This window comes from Furipterus horrens, unplaced genomic scaffold (assembly GCF_987537825.1).
Source record: "Furipterus horrens unplaced genomic scaffold, mFurHor1.1.pri manual_scaffold_2, whole genome shotgun sequence".
Taxonomy (NCBI): domain Eukaryota; kingdom Metazoa; phylum Chordata; class Mammalia; order Chiroptera; family Furipteridae; genus Furipterus; species Furipterus horrens.
Window position 1 is genome coordinate 33,449,552 of NW_028327172.1, and position 24,968 is coordinate 33,474,519.

Below are 24,968 nucleotides of genomic sequence, written 5' to 3' on the forward strand. Positions count from 1 at the left end.
ATGGAGAGGCCAGGAGGAGGTAGGCTGTCTTTGCTCAGCTCTCCAGCCTGCCAAGGGATCCCGAAACCGTGCAGGGATAGTGAGCGGTTCAGTCTGAGCACTGTGGAGCGGGACTGACATGGGGGGGATGGCGCTGTCATAGACTTACCAGGAAGTGCAGAATTTCCAGCCTGCTCCTCGTGTGGTGCACTCCAAGCAAGTGGAGTAAGAGCATGGAGCCAGGAGACTCGAGCTCTGGATCTGGGGACACAGAATGTATAGGCAACACTTCAAAAAATAGAAAATGTGTGAATCAAAAAGAAGAATGGATTTGGAGCTGAGATGTCACCTTCTTCACAGCTCAGCCAGGGGAAATGTTGGCATCTTTGGGCTGAAGTGGTTATGCTCTGCAGGTCTGAGGTGGCCTGTTCTGGGCCACTCGGCACCCTTCCTCCAGCTCCCTCTCACTGGACAATGGTTCTGCTCCTTTTTCTGAGCAGGAAGATGAGGCACCTCCCAGGCCCCCACTCCCTGAGCTCTACAGCCCTGAGGACCAGCCCCCGGCTGTGCCGCCTCTGCCAAGGGAGGCCACCATCATCCGGCACACCTCAGTGAGGGGCCTCAAGCGGCAGTCGGACGAGAGGAAGCGAGACCGGGAGCAGGGGCAGTGTGTGAACGGGGACTCAAGGGTGAGCAGGGATGATTCTGGGGTTGCCCACAGGGGGTGGGAGAGGGACCGGGGCATGACGCTGGGCAGGTATGACAGCCTCAGACCCTGCCTGCAGGTGGAGCTCCGGTCGTACGTTAGTGAGCCTGAGCTGACGACTTTCGGTGGGGACATGGCCCAGCCTTCCCTGGGACTTGCGGGCTCTGAGAGCAGGTACCAGACGCTGCCAGGCAGAGGTGAGGCAACACTCCCCATGGATGCTTTCTGGGGACCCCCAACACTACCAACCACTGCTCCCCAACCCTCCCTCAGTTCCTCACACCCTTCTGCCTGCAGCTTTGGGCCTTAGGCAGCTGTTGTCAAGGGCTCTGGGTTCCAGAGAGGGCCTTTCCTTCCTTTCTCTGGCCTGTATCCTGGTTCTCTCTCTCTTTCTTTTTATTACAACTGTCCTGGAAATAATGATAATAGTAATGACTATAAAGCTGGGCACTGTGTTGTGTTAAGCACTGTATAAGCACCTAGTTAATATTCATAATAATCCTATGAGGGAAGTACTCTAATTTCTATTTTAGAGATAAGAAAACTAGGGCTCAGAGAAATTAAGTAATTTGCTACTTAGCTAGTGACTGATGGAGCTGGAATCCAACCCCTGTGTTCTGGCTCCAGAGCCGCTGCACCCTGAAGGCTGGGTTGTTGGGTGACTGTGCATGGCCATCTCGGGCTTTCAGAGGATTTTTTCCTCTTCTGTGGCACTCTAAAACTCGATGAATCCTTTCTTTAAACAAACACACTTCTCTCTTCAGTGGGGTCTTCTTCTCACTCTCCTCCCCTATCTCTTCAAGACGGGGACGGGAAAGACTTAGGTCCTCAGGCTCCCTGTACCCGATTTGTCCCATAGCCAGACCCCTTCCTCAGAAATCTTTATAAAGGGAGGCCTCCTGGAACCCCTGAGCAGGAGGACCATGCTTCCTCATTTTCGTTTCTCCTGTCTACTTCTGGAGGTGGACAGTCTAATGCTGTCCCCTCCTTGGCCAGATGGACACACAGCCATGGTTCTGGCACGTGTGGAGTTATGTGAGTCCCAGCTCAACACTCTGTCTAGGTTTGCTGTGGCCTGCAGGGTGTGGCTCTGAATTTGCTGAGCTGGGACCACAGTAACCCTTGGCACTGTGCCTGGAGGCCCTGTGCCCTTCATTTATTATGGCCTAGAGGTGTTTATCAATGGCAGTATTGGTGACATTGTGGGCAGGACAGTTCTTTGTTGTTCAGGATTCTCTACACTGTAGGACATAATCATTCTCTTTGCCTCGTGCTAAATGCTCATGGTGTCCTCAGCAGGATGCCCTTTTCCAGATGTCACAGATGCCCTCTGATAAGGATCGCTGCCCATAGAGAAAGCAGTCTGTGGCACCAGCCAGCCAGGGTGAAGTAACTCCTCAAAGCCACAGGGCCCAGACCTGGGAAGCACATGGTCAATAATGCTCCTACCCTGTGACCGTAGACAAATCTCTTAACCTCTCTGGGCCTCTTAGATTGTCCACCTCTACAATGGTCAAGTAATGCTTACTTTGTAGGGCCAGCAGGACAGAATCTAACAGTGCCTGACATAGCAAGTGCTCAGTAAAGGTTTGGTGCCCTCTTTCCCTTCCTTCATTTGCCCATTTATTCCGTCCATCAACCAGGTGGTGTTGAATTTGCGATCTGGTTAGACAGGTATGTTGACCCTCTGGTCAGTAACCAGTGAATATACTGAGGAATATTGGGGTTGACTGATTCTGCCTGGGGTGTTTCAGGAGGCAGGGTGTCCACATAGGGCCATGCAGGATGCCTAAGAGTTCATCAGGAGGAAGGAATGAAGGGTATTCCTACCACTCCATTCTTTCCATCTGTCAAGCAGCTCCGGCCTTCTGCACATGAGGGACTAGGGTGGTCCACAGATCTTTAGGGACACTGTCACCCACTGGGGACAGAGGCCACCCCTGGGCTGGCCCTTCATCCTCTACCGGGGGCCTTGCTTTTCCAACCCTGGGGAGGAAGAAGAGTGGGTTGTAGGCTGAGCCCTTGGGTCCCTTCATGGCAGTGGGAGGTGATGAGGGAGGGGCTCCACCCCATCACAAACCGACCTGCCTTTTTGTTTCCTCACTAAGGGCTCTCAGGGTCCACATCGAGGCTCCAGCAGTCATCCACCATTGCTCCCTACGTCACCCTCCGGAGGGGTCTGAGTGCCGAAAGCAGCAAGATAACCTTCCCTGTGAGTGGCCTTGAGACGTGTTCGAGGAGCTCACTGCTCCCTCATGCACAGAGGGACGGGCTCCAAGATGCATGGTGATTGTCGGTCATGTGAGCCCTGGGGATGGTCTCTGAGGTGATCTCAGCCCCTCCTGAACTCCGGGTTCCTGTCACCATGTGCTCAGTGATGTCTTCCCTACTCCCCACCAAGAGGGGCATCACAATGCCCTTTCCATTTTTTGAGGACCCCCCCCACCCCGCACGACCTTTCTCCCCAGCCTGTGAGGCTTGGAGGAGGTAGCCAGGAAGTATGCACCCTGAGTTCTGACCCCACCACGTGCTGCATGCAGGCCTGACTGGACAGGCCTGGGGCTCAGTTTCTGCATTGCAGAATGGGGTGCTGCCAGAGAGCCCATGAGGGCCAGGGCTATCATGCTTAGAGGAAGTGGTTCTCTGTGGCTGAGAGGAGTCCAGCTAGACAGTGTGTGTGTGTGTGTGTGTGTGTGTGTGTGTGTGTGTGTGAGAGAGAGAGAGAGAGAGAGAGAGAGAGAGAGAGAGAGAGAGAGAGAGAGAGAAAGAGAAAGAATGGGAATGAAGCCCACAGCGTGGCCGCCCCCTGTGTTCCCAGCCCAGCTGCTCTGTCTCTCACCCTCTTCCTCCTCAGAGACCCAAGAGTGCCTTGGAGCGCCTGTACTCAGGGGACCACCAGCGAAGCAAGATGAGTGCGGAGGAGCAGCTCGAGCGCATGAAACGGCACCAGAAGGCCCTGGTCAGGGAGCGCAAGAGGACGCTGAGCCAAGGAGAGAAGACAAGTCTGCCCTCGTCTCGCTACCTCAGCCACCCGCTCCCTGGAGATCTTGGCTCAGTATGTTAGGAGGGTCCAGGCAGGCGGGGCTGGGACAGGGAGCAGAGCTTCCGCGAGGCCCCCCAAACGCAAGCACGGCACCGCCCTGAGGGAGTGGGCCGTGGACCTGGAGGGTTCAGAGAACATCTCAGGGGCGACCAGGTCAGAGGGTGACCGGCAAGCAGAGCCGGAGGGAGGCTGTCACTGGAGGAGCCGAGGAGCCTGAGGAAATGCCCGGTCAGTTCTCTGAGCCGAGCTTGAAAGAGGCCCTTGTAGACATTTGGAGTACCTCAGCTGAATCAAGGACTTGGAATATGTACAGGGTTCGAGGATTCAAGGAGTGGAGGAGGAAGATGGTGATATGATTTGATGAGGAGGCACACAAGCCCACCAGCTTCCCAAACTTCCAAGCAGACGCCCTGTGGGGCAACTGAGCACAGGGTCATGCCCCCCCACCCCCTCCCCCTGCTACTCAGGGCTGTGGTTTCGCGCTGCCGCTAGTGGTGCTGATAGGCCTCACGGTGCCCCAGGAGAGCCAGGGAAGGTGTGCTGCCCCCTGGTGGTGCTTCCAGGCACTGCGCCCTGCCCACAGTCGCCTTAGGTCCCTTTTGGATACATCCAATTTGACTTTTCCCTAGACCTCTAGCCTGACTGTTCTTTCCCTAATTCATTGCACAAGCTCTTTGCTTTTAGCGTTACCGCTCATTGCCTCTCTAATCCTGCCTGATTGTGTTTACAGAAGCTTCTAATTTGCATTGAACATTCTCTAACTGGCCTGTGCTCTTTGTTACCAGGCTTATCATAGCAGCTCTTGTCTTCATAGCCTAGTGAGCATTCCCGTGTGTGACTCTCCTTTCTGCTGCCCTTTTTATGCAGGCCTACTGACTCATAATTCACTCATCCCAAAGCTGCCCTGCAAGACTGAGCCAGCCTGCCACCCGAGGGCCGTGGTCACTGGCAGAGGTCTGGGCATTATGAATTTATCAGAGTCCATGTCTTACATCTGGACAGTAGACACGGACTTCAAAGATTGTACATTTGAATAAATTCTATCAAGTCTAAGGTGGTTTGGTTTTAATTCCTTCAGTTCCGTTGCACAATTTCTTATGGAAAACTTCTTTGTGTTTTTAGTATTTAATAACTTGAACAGACAGCAAGACATATGTTCTGTATTCAGAGGGCATCCCTGCAGCTGTTAGTGCAGACACCCAAGGGGTAAGACCCAGGACACTCATATCCTGAAAAGCTGCAAAGCCAATAACTTTTAAACTTTATCAGCAAATGTCACGTGGGGTAACACTGACCTTTTGCAACCTGATGTCTCAACTGTAGAAAGGATATCTAAAAATCGTAACTTGAATACCTTGTAATTTTTCTCTTAAAAAAGAAAAGACTTGTGTAAGTCTCTGTATCAGCGCCAATAAACGTGTTGCTTAATGATAATGGATTGGCATGGTTCTTCCCCAGGACACACCGCAGAGCCTAGTGAACTTTTTCTGTTTGTGGAAACAGTCAGGCTGGCTTTAAACGAGGACTTCTCGCTCTATCTGGGGCACCTGTGAGCGTGTAAAAATGTGCTTTTTCTTTGTGAATCATTAAATTAATTTTCCATCCCTGAGATGTCAACTGCCTAATCCTTTCATACTGTGATTGGAAGCCTAAGAGCGATTCTATTGGCTTGGAATCAGTATTGAGAGCTTGTGCATGAATGGGTGAAATGTGCTGATAATGGCTGTGGGTTTGGGGCTTTGGGAGAACTTCAGGCAATCACATCTGCTTGGGGCTCTGTGAGGTGGATGCGGTGGGAGGGAGGAAGTGACCTGGGGTGGAGAAGCATCTGACTTCTGCTCAAGAGAAGAGAGACTTGAACCTGTTCCCTCCTGTCAGAACCTGCTCTGCATCAGAGGCCCGTGCAAGTGCGGGCCACACAGGTGATGAGGAGGGCTGCCTTGGAGTCGCACAGATATGCTTGGATCTTAAAATGGCTAGTTAGATTTTTCCCCTGTGAGGAGACACTTGTTGAAAAACGTTGATACTGATCTACAGCCTTGAAACCGTTGTGTGGGATTTAGCATTTTGCCCCAAATAGGTGCTGTGACACACAGCAGTCTCTGTGTCTCACTGGCCCCCTGCTGCTCCTGCTTGGACCTCCCCAGCCCCACTGTGGGTTCAGTAGGCCCCACCCCTAAATGCATCCTCCTGGGAGTACCCATTACAGAGGCTCTTGGCTATTTCACTTGCTTACCAGCCTCAAAGGGCTTGTTTCTTCCATTATTTCTGAGCTGGTACCTACAGCTCCTGAACTAGAAAGCCTTCCATGACTGCAGGGCAGCAGAAGGGGCAAATCCCTCCTCCAGAGTCCTCCCAGGTTGTTTTGGGATCACCCTCTTGGACCCAGGAGCCTCCTGTATCCCTGGGGACCATTGTAAGTCTAGAGTCATGGGTGTTCAACCTGTGCCCTGAGAATGCATGTTTGAACCCTTGGGGGACCTAGATCAGAAAAAAAGCAGCCTGGAACCAGGCCATGTAAAAGGGGCAGCGGCCCATTCTCTATTACTCGGAGAGTTACAGTATACAGCAGGGACTACCAGTGTCACAGAGCTGCTGCCTTTTTTTTAGAGAAGAGGCTGAGGCCCATGTTCACAGAGCTCCTTCCTAATGGGTCACAGGCCCGTTTCTCCCAAGGACCCCAGGATCTGTAAGCCCATTCAGAAGGGGACCGGCGTGGCTTCCGCAGAAGTCAAGAAGTGACTACATTTAACCCTCTTGTTCTGTTGCCAGTGGAAGCGTGAGCAGGACTTTGACCTGCAGTTGCTGGACCGCGCCATGCAAGGGGAAAGGAAGGACAAGGAGGAGAATGGCTGGTTGAAAGTACAGGCCATACCTGTCACTGAGTTGGACCTGGAACCGCAAGACTATGACTTGGACATCAGCAGAGAGGTGAGGGCAGGGGCTTCCTTCATCCTCCTCCAGGAGGCATGGCCTTCAGTTTCCCAGCCCAACCCACCCTCCTGGTGGCATTGGGGGGTGTTGTACTCAATGAGGACAAGACTCAGCTTCAATTTGGCCCAGGAGATAGGATGGGTAGTAGGTTGAGTCCATAAAAGGAGCCCAGGATTTTGATGGCAGGTTCAAATCTATCTCCCTGTAATTTGGGGCAAGACATTTAACTTCTCTGTGCCTCAGTTTCCTCAGTGGTAAAGTGGGCTGTGATGAGGATTAACTGACTCCGGGTGTTGCCCAGAGGATCTGCAATGATCAGAAGGCCATGAGCACAAGGCCTGGCACATAGTGGGCATGTGTCGAGGTAGTTATAGTTAGGAAATGTTGCTTGCAAAACTCCGGTGGGACTGGCTTTGGAACTGGCCCCTCAGGCCAACTTGGGCAATCAGACTTGTGGGAAATGAGCTGGTTTGAAAAGTGCAGGTGAAATTTCCAGCTGCTGCAGAGGCCAGGAGACCTGCAGAGTTCTGGTCTGAATTCTTCTTGCGCCCTCTGGTGGCCCAAATGCATCATGACCGGCAGGCCTGGGAAAGCAGGTAACTCCTGAATCTCTACTACCCAGGAGAAGAGAAAGGGAATCAGAGGGTGACAGACACAGGGTCTTCAAGACATAGGGTGGTCTCCTGTGGCCTCCACTGTATCATTTGTAAGCTCTTTAGGGCAGAGCTTAATGGCTGTTTGATTCCCTTTTGTGCCCCTAATATGAGGCCAGCACATAGCAGGTGCTCTATAAATATTTGCTGAATGACGACTCTGTTCAATAAAACACAGTGGCCCACAGATACCCCTAAACATGTATATGAGGACTAGAAAACCCTGAAATTGCATGAGAGGAAATGCTCTCACCACATGAAGGACAGATTTAGCCGTGTGTGACAAAGTGACGCTGCAGCAGGATGGGTTCTGGGGGTCGGCTGGGGCCCCAGGGGGTCAGTGAGCCCCCTGCCCTCAGTCCTTTTGCCTTGTGGCACCTCTGAAACAGCTAAAGGTCTCTGCTTTCTCAGATTCACAAAAGAAGCTCCTGCACGCTGCCCTGGCAATGAACGTGTGTTTTACAGTGTCCTAATTGGCCTGCCAGCCAGGGGAAAAGTCCTTTCTTATCTCTAACCTAAATCCCTCTTGTTACAATGTAATCTACTTCCTTCCTCTGGATCTGCCCTCATTGGAAACAACAGAGAAGAGCTTATTTCTTGCCATCTTTCACCAGAATGAAAGGGCTGCATGGGTTTAAATTCAGGTCCAGATTTGCCCTGGGATTGGATTTAGCTTGTTTTTGGAAGCTTCAACCAACCCCATTTTAATGTGCTGTTTTAGCTCAGGAGGAAAAAATCCCTGGAGGGTGCCAAAGTTGCCTTAACCCAAGCGAGATTTCCCAAGCTGAGGGTGCTGCTGGTTCGTGAGAGCCTGGTGGGCAAGAGTTGGGGCCGTTTTCCTCTAGAGGGGCATGAATAAGCATGGCTGCCTCCTGTCTGGATCAGAGGAGCTTTCCTAAAGCACCCAGCCCTCCTCTCAGCCATCCCTCCATCCACCTACCCATTTGACCACCACCCATCCAAGTAGTATTTGCTGAGGGCCCACTAGTGCCTGATCATTGAGCAGACAGTGGGGAGGCAGACAGACAACAGGAGGGAGTAACAGTGGAGGTTCAGGGAAGGCTTCTTGAGGTGAGGTCGGAATGATGAGGCAGAGTCAAAGGAGCCAAGGAAGAGCATCCCAGGCAGAGGTACACGGTGGGTCAGTGTGGCTGGAGAGACTGGCAGGGGTCCAATCACCTTGAGGATGCATTAAGGATGATGCTTTTTATCCTAAGGGTTTCTAGGCCAGTTATTTTGCTCCCCCTTCCCTCCCCTCTCCTGTAAGAGGTTGCTTGGTGTAGTAGGAAGAACACGGCTTTTGGAGTCAGACCCAGGTTCTGATCCTGTCTCCACAGTGCATTGCTATTGTGACCCTAACAAGTCAGTTCACCTCTGTGGGCAGTGTGTGCTTCCTCGTGGTGGGGGACAGGGTTTGGGAGCAGGTCCCAAAGCCAGATATCTGATCTGCCCTCCCCCCAACCTGGCCTGCTGATCCTCTCCTCAGCTGTCTAAACCAGAGAAGGTCTCCATCCCTGAGCGTTATGTGGAGCTGGATCCCGAAGAGCCACCCAGCCTGGAGGAGCTGGAGGCGCGATATCGCAAAGCTGAGAAGATCCGCAACATCCTGACCCGGTCCAGGTCAGCCCTCCCGCTGCCCAGGCAGGTCCTGATGGGCCAACCCCATGGGTGTCTGTCGAGTGGGTCCCGTGCCAGGCTGGCTAGGGTGCATGTTTCGCCAGCTTCCTCCCCATTGGAAAGGGCGGGCTGGCATTCAGCATGCCACCAGCAGATCACTGGGGAAGCTTGCCTAGGTCACCTGGGAAGTCCTGAAGCATGGAAGGCCTGTCCTGTGTCCCGGGACCCTGGCAAGTGGCCACAGTTTGGGGCTCCCAGCATTAGGGCTCGTGCTCCCTCCCACAGACTTGCAGACCTGAGCCACAGGCCCTAGCCTTGCCCTGAGGTGCCAGAGGGCTTTCCCACATCCCTTGAGGCTAGGACAGGGCCTAAGAAGTGGCTTCCCTGTCCCCTCAGGTTCCATAGCTTCAGAATGTAAATCTGGTGTTTGAGGGCCTCCCTTTCAGAGCCATTCCACATCTGGATTTAACAGGAGCCCAGACCTGGAGCTCTTATCCTGAGTTCTGTGATTCCCCCAGGAAGAGCAAAGCTCTGATTTTGGGGGGTATTTGCAGAGAAGCATGCACACCTTTGTCTAGAGAGAAAGAGCACCATTTTTTATCAATGACCCCTAAAAGGACGAGATTCTCCCAGGCGGGTGGCAGGGGCAGTGGGGGGCAGCAAGGGCCCACCACCTGCTCTCTGGCCACCCCGCAGCATGTGCAACCTGCAGCCGACCTCAGGCCAGGACCGGAACAGTGTGGCTGACCTGGACACGCAGCTGCAGGAGCAGGAGCGCATCATCAACATCTCCTACGCCCTGGCCTCCGAGGCCTCCCAACGCAGCAAGCAGGTGGCAGGTGAGGCCATGGGAGCCAGGTGCTGCTCGCTGCCCCTTGGGGCTCAGGGTCCTGCCAGGTCTGTCAGGGAGTCTGTGGAAAACTAGGTGTCAGGCATGAGGTTGAGGGCAGTGGTTTGTTCTCTTGTGTCACGAGTACCACAGGGCTTGGAAGAGGACACATGGTAGGCTGGGCAGTGAGGGACCTGGAGCTCAGGGTGTCAGAGGCCCGAGGCCTGGGAGAGGGGTCCCTAGCTCATTCTTAAATATGGGAGTGATGCTGCTCTTCAGCTTTCCTGGAGATTGTGGGTTAACAACAGGTTTTTCAGGACCCTGAGCCAAGGGGCCAAGGCTAAGATTTTTGGCCTCATAAATGAGGGAGCAGGAAAGCTGTAGGTGGTTAGATTTCTTGCTGGGGCAAGGCAGAATGGGGTCTTCTTGTCCTCCCTGGGACCCCTGCTTGGTCCCCAAATCAAAGCCACCATTCACCTTAGAGTGACCTCAGAAAGCAGGACTTGGGAACTGGGACTTTGCTGACCAGTGGCAAAAAGGATAACACCATGGAGGGCGGGTATGTGCCTGGGCCTACGTGTATGTGTGTGCACGCACACGGGTGCACATGTGTAAAAAGGCTTTCTCTCTTAGCCAGGAAAGAGACTCCTGGCTCCTCCCTGCGCCCACCTCTCCCCTACCTGTGTGTGCACTCCCAGGTCACCTAGTGCTGTTTCTCCTCCCACGCAGAGGCCACTGTGTGGCTGGTCGTGCCCTTGGCAGGTCGCTCTCGGCCTTCTAGAGAGGGGGTGGGGATGGTCATAGAGCTTGAAGTGGCGGCACAGCCCCCACCAGTCCCCAACCCTGGCCAAAGGGTGGGGCCTGCAGAGCCCTGAGGTGACTGGCCCTGGAGCAGAGCTTTCATGGTGCCTTGAGAAGCCACCTGAGTGACCGAGGACAAGGGGAGGGACCAAGATCTCAGGGGGAGCCTGTTCCCTGCCCCTGTGCCCTGATCCTGCACAGAGTTCCTGATGTCCCTACTGTCCTGACTCCATTCGGGGACATACTGCTTGTGCTGAGAGATGTCAGTGTGGTTTTCTGTGGGAGGGAGGAGAGCCCGGAGTTGGCTCCCCCAGGCCCTTCCTCCTATGACCCTGGGGGCTCCCTGTGACCCGCCTCAGCAATTCTGACCCCCGAGGGTTCCAGCGGGGGAACTCCCCCATCACGAGTGCCCTCCTCTCCAGCCTGTGCTTGCTATGTGGATCTATCGCCCCTCCACCCCACCCCACCCTGCTTCCTTACCACCAGCTGGCCCCAAACCTAACACCTGGTTACTTAGGGCCTCCCTCACCTCCTGCCGAGTGGCCACCTTTGCCGCAGCCTTTGGCCCCCTTTTGCTTCCTCTCCCCATCTCAGAGACATGTCTGGGATCTGCAGGTGGGTCCTAGCCCGGCCCCATGGAGGTGCGCCCCGCCCAAGTCCAGGCCCTTAACAGTGGACAGTGGACAGTGGGCAGTGGGGCCTGCACCACCCCAGCCCCGCCGAGGGGGGCGCCTGGTGCTGCGGAGCAGACGAGGAGCCTAACGCACTGCTTAATTCCTGTGTGCCCGTCTAGCGCAGCAGCTGGCCCTCCTCCTGCCTAAAGCCCCCCTGTCCTCCAGGACGGTGCCACCTTACCCCCCCTTAAGCAACGGACTCCACTACACCTTTGTCTAACACCTTCCAAGTAAGAGCTTCCACCCGGCGTGCCCCCTCGCCTAGTGCTGAGCATGCCCCCCACCCCAGACCACCCTGCTGCTGATGTGATTGCTGTGCCGCCTGCTGACGCTTCCTTCCTTGGCAAAGCGACCGCTGGGGAGACCGCCCTGGACTGGCAGTCAGGGGGCAGGGGAGCAGGGAGGACACCCTGATGCTCTTTGGGAATTTCATACTCAGTGGCTCCAATACAACAGACTGTAAGATCCAAGCCCCACCCCCACACCTCTGCCCGAGAAGGCCCCAAGGGACCAGTGCAGATCAGCCGGCCAGCCCGGGAACAGTTGGAAAGAAGAGTTAAAACTTGGCTGCTCTGGGCTTTGGCCAAAGAAGTGGAAAAATTGGAAGACTTGAAAAACTTTAGCTTGCAGATGAGGAAACTGGGGCCCAGCGAGGAGATGAGGGCTCACACCAGGTCACACAGTGTTAGTGTCTGAGCCAGGACTAGCACTACCGTTTTAGTCACTTGAGTACCTTAGGGTGGAGAGAAGGAAAACATCCGGGGTAGGCTGCCCAGGACGATGTCAAATTGGCCCTCAGTTGTTAAGAAACTTCCAGCACCATCCCTTCTGAGTCCTCCCCATGGGAGCTGTTAGTGATGGGAGAGGCAGCATGGAATTAGGGGAGGAGCCCTAGACCAGGAGTGGGAAGGCCGGGCGTCCCGTCCAGTCTTGTGGTGAGTGGCCTCACCTGCACAGGGAGGGGTCACACCAGAAGTCTCAGCAGTCCTTACCCTGACACTCCATCTCACTGTCATTCTGCAGGGTGTTCCCTTCTCTTCCCTTCATATATACTTATGGTGAACATTGTTGAGTACCTACGATGCCCCAGGCATTGTGCCAAGCATCTTCTTTGATCCACACAACCCTATGAAGACATTCACCTCCATTTTACAGATGAGGAATCAAAGCTCAGAGAGACCTTGAGGGACTTGCCCAAAGAGTCTCAGCTATAAGGGTCAGGGTCAGGGTCTTACCCCTTCACTGCAAGTTCAGAGCCTTTGCTCCCCTTCAGCACCCATGGACTTATCTGAGCCGCCCCCAGGAGCTCCAGGTGTTTGGAGAAGGGAGTGTGTGCATAGGGGCCAGGGAACGGTTTTGCGCAGGTGTCCACCAGCCTGGTCGCTCCCTAAGCTCCAGAGCAGAGTCACCAGGCCCGGCAGCCTGAGTTTGGGAGGAAGAGGTCTGCCTGCTTGGGCTGGGCTGGGCTCTTGGAAGGAATGAAGAACCCCAGGGAAATGCTCCAGCTGGGTCCTTCGTAAAGGCCGCAGGGACCCGCTGGGGCCACCGTAGGGTGTGTAGTTGGTTTTTCCTGGAGATCTGAGTGCGGTGACAGGGCCCCACCATAGAGAGGCAGGGGAGGGGCTGTCTTCCTCCCAGCTTGGGTGCCCCCGTGGCCGGGAAGCAGGCCTTCAGTGCTCTCACCAGCCAGCCACGCTTCCTCTTACCCTCACTGCAGCCTCACTAGGAGGTGGGCATGATCGCCCTGTTCTTCGATTACCTAAAGGAGGCTTAGGGAGGCTGAGTTACCCAAGTCACTCAGAGAAGGAAGGGCAGGGCCAGAACTGGACCCCAGAGTTCTCTGCTCAGGCCTTTGACTCTGCCAGAGCAGGGACCCAATTGAGGGACCAGCATGTGTTTGGGGAACTTCCTAGAAGTGGGAGGGGGATGGTGGGACCAAGCACCGTGAGTCCTGGAAGCTGAGGGTCCCCCAGCCGCCGCCGCCTTGCCCAGCCCTCTGCTCTGCTGCTCTGTCTCTCAGCCTGCTATCCTGTGTCACGTGTGTGCGCAGACGTGCCCACCACCTGCTCCCAGATGTGGGCAGGGGCCTGCCAGTCTCTCACAGTCTCCTCTGCTTTTTGCCAGCCCAGGCAGTGACTGACCCGTGACCCAGCATGCGGAGGAGAAGTCTGGAGGCAGGGGTCCAGTGAAACCAGCTTCTTCAAAGAGCAGATTGACTTTTCTTCCTGCGAGGAGACCCTGTCCCTCTGAGCAGCGGTGCTGGCTGCAGGAGGGAGCAGCCCACCAACTGCGGGTGTCCACCACAGGGCTGGGTCCCCCCGCCCCGCCTTGTGCTAGTGCAGACTCCTTTTTACATACGACAAACGCACTTTTGATACACACTGTAAAATACTGACACTGTACTTTAGAATCGGAATATATTTTATAATGTTCACCTCAAGGGCTGAGTGGCTGGAAAGGTGAGGACGCAGGATTTGGGGCCGCACATACAGATTCAGGTACTGGGTGGGGGGAGGGTGGGTGTGTGTGGGGGGGAAGGCCGGGCAAGCAGAGCCAGTCCAACACCCGACGAACTCAGGTGAAGGTTGGATTTAAGAATGTGCTTCCAGTGGATTCCAGCATTAGGGTTGTCGACGTGCCGTCTCGGGGAAGAGGGGTCCTTTGGCTGCAGAGTTCAGCTGTCCCTGATTTGGCCTGGTGACCAGCTCTGGAGTGTGACACTCCACCAGGATGGCACGTGGAACCTAAGTCTGTGCCTTGGCCCTTGGGTTTGGTTTGGGGCAACAGTGTTTAAAGAGCTTTGGCTCCCAACACGCCCATGAGGTTCTCAGCAAAGGGCTCTTTTCAGAAAGAAAAAAGCAATTTGCTTTAATTTAGAAAATACACTTTGAAATGCAGAAAAGGTGAGAGGAAACACCTTTTATTGTATCCTAAGCAATAAAATCCACCCGGGGTGGCATCTGCCTAAAACTGCTAGACTCCGCACTAGGCTGTGACAGGACTCCTGGGACCTTTGCTGCCTGCCCCTGCAGGACCTAGGTCAGCTTTCCCAGGACCTGGTCTGGTGGCAGGACGGCTGGCAGCATGTCCCCGCCACCCCTGATGGCCGGCAGCCAGCAGGGTCATGATGGCAGAGCCTTGACTTGATTTCCAGCTCAAAACGAGGAGGGGGCCGCCAAGCCGGGCACAGTGTTTGTGGCCCTTTATTTAAGTCATGAGCTCGTGACATTTTGCATCCAGAAAATGATGTTTAATGGAAAACAAACAAAAACTCCATTGGGTGGAGCCACACTTAAAATGAGAATTTGTCTTTGCCTATGGTCAGAAAAAGAAATCTTGACTATATTTAGAAGTTGCCGTCTATTTTTAACTAACTCCATATGCTGCCAGTATCAACTTCACGACATTTGCCAAAATAAGATTTTATTTTTGCCTTTATAAGATTTTGTTGGAAAAATGAAATAAATATTTTGCAAGAAAACGTTAATTTAAATAAAAGTGTAATGGTTTGCAAAAAAAAAAAAAAAATGTGATGTACAGATTAAAATATTAACCTGATACACTTCCTGCTTCTTGCTGGCTGTATTCTCATGAGTGGATTGTGTTCATTTTTTTTCACCATTTCCTTGGAAAATCCCCACTGTTAGCTCTTGATCCTGCTTGTGTTCACCTATGAAAAACTTCTGGTGACAGTTCCTTGCCCCTTGATTGACTTTGGAGGCCTGGGGGTAGAAGGCCTGCCCTCCGGCCTCAGCAGCTGCTCCAGGTGGCTCCCTTCCCCATCCCACCCCTGTGCAGGAGCCCCCTGGCTGGGGACTCCGCCTGGGGCTGCTCTGGCAGGCAGACTGCAATCCAAGAGAGGAGGATCGACTCCACAGACCCCCTTCCAACCCACACGCCACTGGCTCACTCCAATGAGGTGGGTTAGTGACGGACCATTGCAAACTAGACTTGTATTTAATTTGCTTTGACTGGTGATGTATGCTTAAAACAGAAGGCAGGAGGCCAGCTGAGTTCAAGGACATGTATATTTCCAAGTCCGTTGTTATGGCAGCTTTTCTCTCTTGCCAAGAAGAGCTCCCGAGGTTTAGAGTGACTTTCCAACTATTTAAACCAGAGAAAACAGATTCCGAGGCGTTCTGAACAGAGGACACTGCCGATCCTTTAGCTACTGATTTCTTTTTGAATTTTAAAATTAAAAAATACTCTCCTGTTTTAAGCATTACTTGGCGGTATCTCTGTAACAGTGGAATGGGATTTGGGAAAGGGATTCTTCCAGGACTGAGTTCAAAGTGGGGAAAAAAGGCACAGGGCACAATACCGTCCCTGTAAGGTGGCTGTCGATGGACATTTTCTCAGTGAAAACATGTCAGTGGTTTTCTTACTGTTGGTCTAACTCACAGTCCTCTGTAAGAGGGAATATGTTCTCTCCAGCTCCAGCAGGCAGGAGGAGTAGCCTGTTCTCTAAGAAGCATGGCCCAAAGCTCAGCCTGCAGAGAGCATGATGGGCCCCCAGCTCAGACACCATGAAGGGCACCTGCAGTTTGGAAGAGGCATGCTCCAGCTGCATCGTGTGCATGCAGGCAGCGCGACACAGCCCCCTGGAGAGAGCTCCTGCTATCTGAGGTAAGATGGGGCCATCCGAGAAAGTACCGGTTGACCAGGGATCCTCCAAGTGGGGATAACTCTGGGAAAGTCCACATGGCCAGCTTCACTTCTTTTGAGGGACTGCAGTGCCTAAGCAGAGTTTTGTTTTTAAAGATTTTATTTATTTATTTTTAGAGGGGAAGGGAGGGAGAAATAGAGGGAGAGAAACATCAATGTGTGGTTGCCTCTCACATGCCCCCACCTGGGGACCTGGCCCAGAACCCAGGCCTGTGCCCTGACTGGGAATTAAACCAGCGACCCTTTGGTTCGCAGGCCGGCGCTCAATCCAGGGCTAAGCAGAGTTTTTAAGTGATGAAATTGCAGCTAACCAAGGGGAGGCAAGCCTGCTTCCCTGCATCTGTTTGTTGACGTCCACTCCCAAGTTTTAACTTTAACCTGGGCCCAGATTGTGAACCAACAAGAACATTTTAGGAAGTACACGGCTTGGGAATAAAATCTCCCAGTCTCCAGCTGAGCCTCCCAAATGGCCCCAGTTCTCAGCACATCCAGGGCTTTGTTTCAACAATGGGGCTGAGGTGTGTGCACATTTGTGAGGGCGCAGGAGGTGAATGTGTCCAGGTTGACGGGGATGCTGAACACAAGCTTTTCGTTTGCTCCCTGGCATTTACTTCTCTGCCTGCCTTCGTATCTGGGTGTGGGGTGGAAACTGCCCCTTCCCCACCTTGGCCATCTTCAGGTCAGCTGGGTTCTCCAGAGTGTTCCTGGGTATTGTCGGTTGCAGCCCAAGGTCAGGGAAGCCTGTCCGCGCAGGGTCAGCTTGGGGATGGAAGGAGTGGATATATGGTGGAGTGGAAGTGGACCCTGACCCAGCCACATAAGAGCCCATTTCAGGCTTTGGATGTTTCCCCCAAACGGTGGTACAAGACTCCGTGGCAAGTCTGATTTTGTTCACACCAAGGGTAGGAAAGAAGCAGCAAATTATTCGTCTAATTCTGAGACGTGGCAGGCAAATGGCTGGGAGCCCTCTGCTTCCGATTCAGCATCAGATCCTGGGACTTGTGAAGTACTTGGCCCACGTGGGTTTCGAGCTGTTACGAAAAGAACAAAGAGACAAAGCCGGAGGTGTGCGGAAAATAGCAGCCCGTCCTGGCCTGGTAAACACGCCATAGCTTGGCTGCCTCCTCTCCAAAGGCGACCACTTTCATTGCTCTGTGAGCAAAGGAACCTTTCTTCAGAGTAAGTGGCGGGGTACAAAGGCAGAGTACAAAATGTGCGTACATCAGAGTCCCCGCAATTCTGTTTGAACAAGCATATTGATTGGGTCTGACCCGGTTACATTTTTTTCCTATTATTTGAAAAGGTGCATCTAAGTGAAGTGAATTGAACCAGCAGAGCTGAACTTTTCATGAAAACTTCTTGAGGTATTTCTTTAGTTCAAAGCTTTTGAATTTTAAAGGGCATTTTTAATATGAGTCTGTTGAGTATTCTCTGCCACAGCCCAACAAGGTATGTTAAATGCAGATGAGGCTGGAACACGGGGGTGGACTTGCCCACCTGGCAGAGGGTTTGGGTCTGGTTGGAGGGTGAGGACCAGCCAGGAAGGGCTGTGCTTTGGGCTAGAGGCTGAGCTCTGTGCTGTGGGACAGCACATACTGACCCTAAAAAGGACCTCTCTAAGCTCACTGGGGGCAGCTGAGCTGAGCTGCTCAAAGCCTTTTATGTGGGAAACTGGGAAACATTTGATAGGGGCTCCGTCTGGTGGACAAGGGTTTTGTCCTCATGAATAAGGGGCTCCTTGCTTCTCGGTGGCTGTCTTTCTCCCATACTGTGCTTTAGAAGTGAGGCATGAGAGGCACTGTCCTCGGTCCCTGGGTTGACATCACTAATCAGTCACAGGTGCTTTCCCAGTGATCCCTGAGCCGAATTCCAGTCCTTAACTGATTTGACATCTTTGGATGTTTTGCTAGCTGTGTGGTCTGCAGCAGTGGTCCCTCTCGCCATCCTGGCCCAGGGCCCTGTAATCATCCAGAAAGTCTCAATTTCCCCACACGCAGTGAGGCTGTCCTGGCCCCTGAAGGCCCACTCTGAGTTCCTGGCTCATTGTTGGTCCGAGTCTCTTTCTGCCTCCAGAGGCCTCTTGGATCTAGAAACCACCTCCTTCTCAGGTCCCCAAAATGGGTGCAGAGGCCAAATTGCCCCTGGGAGGAGCTGAAACATGGGATCCTGGGCTGAGGAAACCTGGGCATCTCAGCAAAGTCCTCTCCGTTCTTGTCAAAGTTCCAGCCCAGAAGACCAGCCTGGGGAGACTGAATAGGGTCAGAATCATGGTAACCAACTGGGTTCTCCAGGCACCTTCTCTGCCCACACCAGCCCCCATGAGGTTCCTCCCACCTGGTTCTGGAAGCCCCCAATAGCGTTTCATGTGTCTTCTGAATTCAACTTTTTTGGTTATCACTTCCAGGACTTCCAGCTGCTATGATTCCTGGGGCCACATTAGTCAGGTGAGCACACATGAGGTCCCACGGACAGTAACAACTCAACTTTCATGGCGTCTGCCCGCTTCTCACAATGGGGGTTCTGTGCTGGGTCTCCTCTTGTCACTTCTAGGCCTCCCTAGGCATACGCTGTTACACGAGCTCACAGTAGTCCTGTCAAGGTGAAGTTATTCCACTTGGAGCCTCTTGATGTCTTCTGGCCATGAAGACTGCCCGTGCGCTCTGGGAAAACGGTCCTTGCCTAGCTTGCAGCCCTCCTTCTGCAGACCCTTCCAGACGGGTGCTTCTCTGCAGAGGTCTCCCAGGCCAAGCCCAGGCTGCAGCTTGCATATGTGGCAGAACTTTTACTCCCTAGTTTTGTGTCTTTTGGGCCCCAAAGCCCAGCTGTGCCTGCTGCTCTCATTCACTCCAAGCCCTGAGAAAAAGCACTTCTTTAAGCTTCTGCTTAGGTTCTTTGTCCTGGGGCTCAGAAACATTCTCTGTCTCCTCCTTCCCCCTCTCTCAGCGACACACACACCCTCTTTCTGTTGCTGTGCAGTAAACTAGCTCAAAACAACAGCGTCTTGATCCTCATAGATCTGCAATCTGGATTGGGTGCAGCTGGGCCGGTCTTGGACTCCGTGTGGTGATGGGGGTGCTGGGAGGTCCAAGGTGGTTTCTCACGTGCATGACTGGCACCTGAGCTGGGATGGCTGGTGAGCTGAGAGCTGGCTGGGCAGTTCCGTTTTTCCATATAGCCTCTCTATGTGGCCGCTTGGTCTTTCTTATGGCATGAAATCTCAGATTAGTTGGACTTCTTACCTGAGCTGGCTTCCAAGCGCAACAGAGCTAACAGGCCTTCTGAAGAGCAGGTGTGGGAGTAGCACAGGGGCGTGTCCTCCACACTCTTTGACGAAGACAAGACACAAGGCCAGTCACGTGGAAGGCGGGGGGGACAGGACTCTGTTTTGTTGGGTGGAGTGGCACGCACATACAGGACAGGAAGGAATGGATGGTTTTCTTCCTGAGAGACTGTTTACCACGAGACCCATCCTCACTCTCCTATAGCCACACTGAAGCATTAAGGACCAGGAGCGTTCCCTCTCGCTCTCCCTCCGCTGCAGTGGCCACCTGGGAGCCCCATATTCTGGACGGTGGGACCACGCATTGCAAGCCGACTAGTTCTAAACCTCCACTTGGGAAGGGACAGCCCAGCAGAACCCTGAGGCCCACAGCTCACTTTGCTTGCACGAGAAATCAGCTTTGATGTACTCATCCCGTGGGACTTCAGGCTTTATTTTTTTACCTTCACATAACCAGGTTGTAGGTATTCTTATTCCCATATTACATATGAGGAAACTGAGGCATGATGGTTCCATTACTGGTAAGCGACTGAGTTGAAGTTTGAGCTTATATTGGACTCCGGAGAGCTTCTAACCACTACATTGACTGCCGTTACCTTGGGAAGAGGAGCTGTCCAGTGGGCCTGGATTCCAGGTCTCCTGAGGTAGAATTGCCCCTGCTGGGAATGATGACCTCACAGAAGCCTGAAGGCACCCTCGGGAGAGTGCCTAATGCAGTGCCTAGAGTAGTAGGTGCTCAGGGAGTAGAGGCTGCCTTCATGGCTGCTGTGATCTGCCAGTGAGCATCGCCTGGGATTCCATGGAGAGGCCTCACTTGGGCACATTTGATCGGCTGCTGGTTCCCAGCCTTTGGGGCTCAGAAGCTAGATTTGTCAGTACCAGGAGTGGGGCTGTGTCTTTTTGCTGTGATCACACCAACTGGGCTCAGGGGACACACAGAGAAAATTGGGTGAGGACCTAATTCCAGTTCACTAGTATTCACTGGTCACGTTAAGTGCAGATGAGGCTGGAGTATCTTCTTTAGAAGGGGTCAAGTCTTCCCTGGGAGGTTGCCTGGCAGTCTTGGGACCAAGGCAATGTGGGACAATCCTGGTGTTACTGAGCAGCACCAGCCCAAGGTCCTGTCACCACTGCAAAACACCCCATCCCACAGACCTGGTGCCCATGTTTCTGGACCAGGGCTTCCTCCCTTGGGACAGAATGAGGTACCACTGCCCCACCGGTGCCCCCTGTGTCTGTGGCCATGGCTAGCATCATGCAAAGGACACGGTCAGGCTCTGGAGCAAGGCTGCCTGGAATCTAATACTGATTGTGCCATTTTGCCAGCCCCATGACCTTGGGGAAGTTTACCTCTCTGTGCCTCAATTTTCTCCCCTGTAAGCTAAGGATTTATATTAACAACTACCTCAGTAGAGTCGTCATGAGGATTAAATGAGTTATTACATAGAAAATGCTAAGCATGGTTTCTGGCCCCCTAGGAAATACTAGAAAAAACACTTATTAGTTATCACTTACCTGCATTTAAGTTATAATCATTTAATACTTATTAAACTTACTCTTTATTTGTTTACTGGTTTATTGCCTGTCTCCACATAAGAATACAAGCTTCATTAGAACAAAAACATTGTTTTGTTCATTATATTATCTGTAGTGCCCAGGACAATGTTTGCCACAAAAAAGGTACTAAGAAGTAATTTGTTGAATGAATGAAAGAAGTCAAGGCCTGTTGGCCAGGGAGACTTCTCTCTTCTTCAGATGACTTGGCTTATCTCTGTGCAGCTATTATGTGTTTTATACTCTAGCCCAGTGATTTTTTAATTGGTGCGCCACAAGATTTTTTAAAACATGCACTACCTGACTGTTGAATCAGGGGCCCTGGACTCCTTTCCCTTAGATTGTCAAATAAAAAAGTGACAACAGTCAACACAACAGTAGCCGTCTAGGGTGAATGAATCAAAATTATACCTGTTGTGTTTGTCAGATGGGCAAAAATTATATTTTTTGGTGTGCTACAGAATGTTAGTAATTAGTTTATGTGTGCCATGAGGGGATGAAGGTTGAGAATCGCTGCTCTAGTTCCCTGGGAGCGTCCCGAGCGCCCTATTTTTAAGTTCCTTGAGAAGTAGCTAAGAGCAGGGATTGTGGAATTCAAATCCACCCTTATTCACACCGACCTTGGGCAAGGCACTGAGCCTCCCTAAGTTTTAGTTTCTTCCTCTGAAAAGTGGAATAATAATAGTACCTCCCTTACGTGGTGATTCTGAGGACTGAATGAGGCCACCCTGAGGCACCGCCCTGGCGTGGGAGCACTCACCAGTGGCCACTTGTGGGTTTGCCCTCATGTATGATCCTCTTTATGAAGAACAGGGCTCCCAGTGGTTTTGCCACACTTGAACCCTGTCTTCTTTACCTGACTTGGCAGGATAAACAGGTTTAGGCTCATCGGCCTTCCCGCGGCCCAGGTCTTCTGCCCTTCACTGCCTGCCTTCCACTTTAGACAGTTGCCTGCAGCAAGTAAAGCAATGGCCCAGGGCCTTTGAAGTTGGGTTCTCAAGGCCCTGCCACTGCCAGCTTCCCCAGATTCTCCAGGGGCTGAGGACAGGCGAGTCCTCTGAGGTCCCCCCGCCCTTGCAACCTGCAGCTGTCCACCTGCCATCGGATCAACCTGTGCACACCCCTTTGATGTCAATTCCCAAACTGGAGCCTGTGCCCTGCTCTGAGGCCCTGGGCTTTGAAGTTGGCCTATAAACCGAGCTTTCAGGAGGGAAGTTGTCTGTTGTGCCTCTGAGCACGGCTGGGCCCTGTAAAGGCGAGCGGTGTGCCGCGAACACCTGATAAATAATTCTTTCTGGGCCCGAGAAGGATACATTCCATTTAAAGGAGAGGAAAATTCCCTTGACCTTTCCATTGAAGTTCGGTGTAGGGGGAGGTGCTTAGAGAGGGTTTTCTTGTCTTCTCACTGAAGTCACATGAAGTCTGCCAGCCGAGCCCCATTGACTGCTGTGAAAGGGCTCCGTCCACCCGACTGCTGGCCAGGGCCTGCCAGCCAGCCCACTCCCCATCACACTTGCTTCCTGTCACAAACGCAGACACGGGGAGGACTGGACCCTGTCACCGGAAGAGTGGTCTCAGCCCCCTCCAGGTCATGCTCTGCTGCAAAAGGCAGGGCTCCCTGGAGGCAGAGCCCCATTGCAGTCCCTTCTTTCCAGGGCTCAGCACCATCAAGAGGTGAGGCAGGGGTTCTGAAAATGGATACTGGCCCACATCTACTCAGCACTCACCTCAGGTCAGGCCTGCAGGCTGCTTTTGTGCCTGGCTGGATCATAGGATGGGGGTTCAAATGCAGGTTTGCGAAAGCTCTCTTTATGGCAAAATGTTAATATACATATAAAAGGTACTCAAATAACAATGTAGAGCACAATAAATGATCAGAAAGCAAATGCCTGTCAAGAAATGGCAGTTTACCAGAATTCCAGAAGCCTCACCTGCGTCCCTTTGGAAGCCCTTGGTAGGCCCTCCCTTCCCTACAAAGGAGGCCACTCTCCTGATCTTTGTGGTAACCATTTGCCTTTTCTTTATAGTTTTACTATGGAAGCAGCATCGTCCAATACTGTACTTGGTTTTGTTTTCTGAAATGTGTAGGAATGGAATAATAAAGAATGCATTCTTTTGTGTCTGACATTTTTTCACTAAATATTGTGATTATGACAGTCATCCATGTAACTATGGTTCACTCATTTTATTGTTGTATGTATCCACTGTAGGGATATTCAGTAATTATTTATCCATTCTACTATTGAAGGACATCTGGGTGTTTCCGGTTTGGAGCTTTTACAAATAATGCTAATGTAAACCTTTTTTTAATCCTCACCTGAGGATATGTTTATTGATTCTAGAGAGAGAGAAAGGGGGAGGGAGGGAGAGAAACATCAATTGGTTGCCTCATACATGCCCTGACTGAGAATTGAACCTGTAACTTTGGTGTATGGGACGACTCTCCATCCAACTGAGTCATCTGGTCAGTGTTGTAAACTTTTTTATATGTGTCTCATGGTGCATATGCACCATATTTCTTTGGTATATACCTAGACGTAGAGTTGCTAGGTCCTATGATGAGCATATCCTCAACTTAGGTAGAAAATGCCCGACTGTTTCCCAAAGTACCAGTACTAATTTGTATTCCCACCCTCAGTGTATGAGGCACTCCACATCCTTGCTGTGCTGGCAGCCTCTCAGGTGACGGTCCCTAATGGTCCCCTGAGTAAGCCCCTGCCCACTAAGTGTTCGCTTCTAATAAATAGGATCTGACATAATATAACAGGGTGTCACTTCCAAATGAGGTGACAGAAAGACTGTGGCTTCTGTCTTGAACATCATTCCTTGCTTTCTCACCGGCTTACTGAGAGGGAAGTCATGTTCTGAGTTAACGCGAGGAGAGGCCCATGGAGAAGGAATAGACACCTCTGACCAGCAGCCAGGCAGGACCTGAGAGCTGAGAGTGAGCTTGGAAGTGGGTCCTCCGGAAGGCAAACCTTGAGATGATTGCAATGCTGGCCAACACCCAGATTACAGCTTTGGAGACCCTTGACCGGAGGCACTCAGCTAAATCCAGATTCCGGAGTCCCAGAAACTAGGAGATAAGTGCTTATTGTTTTAAGCTGCTAACTTTTGGAGTCATTGTTTACATGGCAATAGATAATTAATATTTGCAAAATTTTTTAGCCATTTTGATGTGTATGAATATGTTTATTAGTATCTCCCTAATTATTAATATTGAGCATTTTTTCAAATGTTCATTGCTCATTTGAATTTCCTTTTTTGTGAAGTGCCTGTCAAGTCTCTTGTTATTATTCTATTGGGTTGTATATCTTTTTCTTGCTTATTTGTAGGGATTCTGGATATAAGCTTGTCTTAGCCCGGGGCGCCCCTAGAAGCAGAGCCAGAGGCAGGGGCTTGCAGGCAGGTAGCTTATTTGGGAAATGATTCTATGGAACAGAAGTGAAAACAAAAGGGGGGAAAACAATAGAAAGGTGCCTTCTCTAGTTGATCTGACCACTGTTGTGTGAAACTTGGGCTCAGTCCGAGACCTTCTGAAGATCCATGTAAAATGCACCTCAAAATTATTCACCTAAGGAATGAAAGAAGAGCGATTGTCCTCTAGCTTGGGGCTCCCAATGACCAAGGGTTCCCCTCACATCTGCAGATCCCACATGTGTGAGTGACTCCCACATGAACCTCAGCCTGCGACAGCTGAGAGGCCATGGGGCATCACACAAGGGTGTCGCTAAGGTGAGATCCTGCAGCAGTAATAGCCAGAGTAAAACGGGGGCTGAGGACGTGGGGAGGAGCACAGTATCTGACAGAGCCTCTTATCTATTCGATACATTGCTAGTATCTTCTACTCTGTGGCTTGACTTTTCAGTGTCTTTGGATGAATAGAAATCACTAATTATAAGGTAATCGAGTTTGTAAGTCTTCTTCTTTGTAGTTTGCATCTTGTTTAAGAAGTCTTCCTATAGCCCTGGCTGGGTTGCTCAGTTTATTGGAGTGTCGTCCAGTACATGGAAAGGTTGTGGGTTTGAGCTCTGGTCAGTGCACATCCCTAGGCTGTGGGTTTGATCTGCAGTCGGGACTTGTACAGGAAGCAACTGATAAACGTGTTTCTCTCTCTCTCTTTCTCCCAACCCCTCCCTCCCTTCTTTCCTCTCTCCCTTCCCCATCCTCCCTCCCTCCCTCCTTCCCTTCTTCTCTCTCTAAAATAAGTAAACATATTCTCAGGTGAGGATT

At 52.1% G+C, this 24,968-nt stretch overlaps 1 protein-coding gene across 9 annotated transcripts in view; it reads left to right on the forward strand.

Moving 5' to 3' along the window:
* The window catches only part of PLEKHA7 (pleckstrin homology domain containing A7), a 202,252-nt gene extending 188,510 nt beyond the window's left edge, over positions 1-13,742 (forward strand). For 5 of the 9 annotated variants that reach the window (XM_090263639.1, XM_090263572.1, XM_090263596.1 and 2 more), the window contains 9 exons: positions 480-668; positions 765-882; positions 2,794-2,897; positions 3,540-3,740; positions 6,501-6,659; positions 8,802-8,935; positions 9,629-9,771; positions 11,356-11,466; positions 13,361-13,742. In XM_090263639.1, coding sequence (XP_090119765.1) covers positions 480-668; positions 765-882; positions 2,794-2,897; positions 3,540-3,740; positions 6,501-6,659; positions 8,802-8,935; positions 9,629-9,771; positions 11,356-11,456 — 1,149 coding nt within the window. In that variant the 3' untranslated portion in view covers positions 11,457-11,466; positions 13,361-13,742. Of the gene's footprint in view, positions 1-479; positions 669-764; positions 883-2,793; positions 2,898-3,539; positions 3,741-4,595; positions 5,338-6,500; positions 6,660-8,801; positions 8,936-9,628; positions 9,772-11,355; positions 11,467-13,360 lie in introns of those variants that run through there. The other 4 variants (XM_090263581.1, XM_090263604.1, XM_090263589.1 and 1 more) reach the window with 3 other exon arrangements.
* Positions 13,743-24,968: the final 11,226 nt, after the last annotated feature.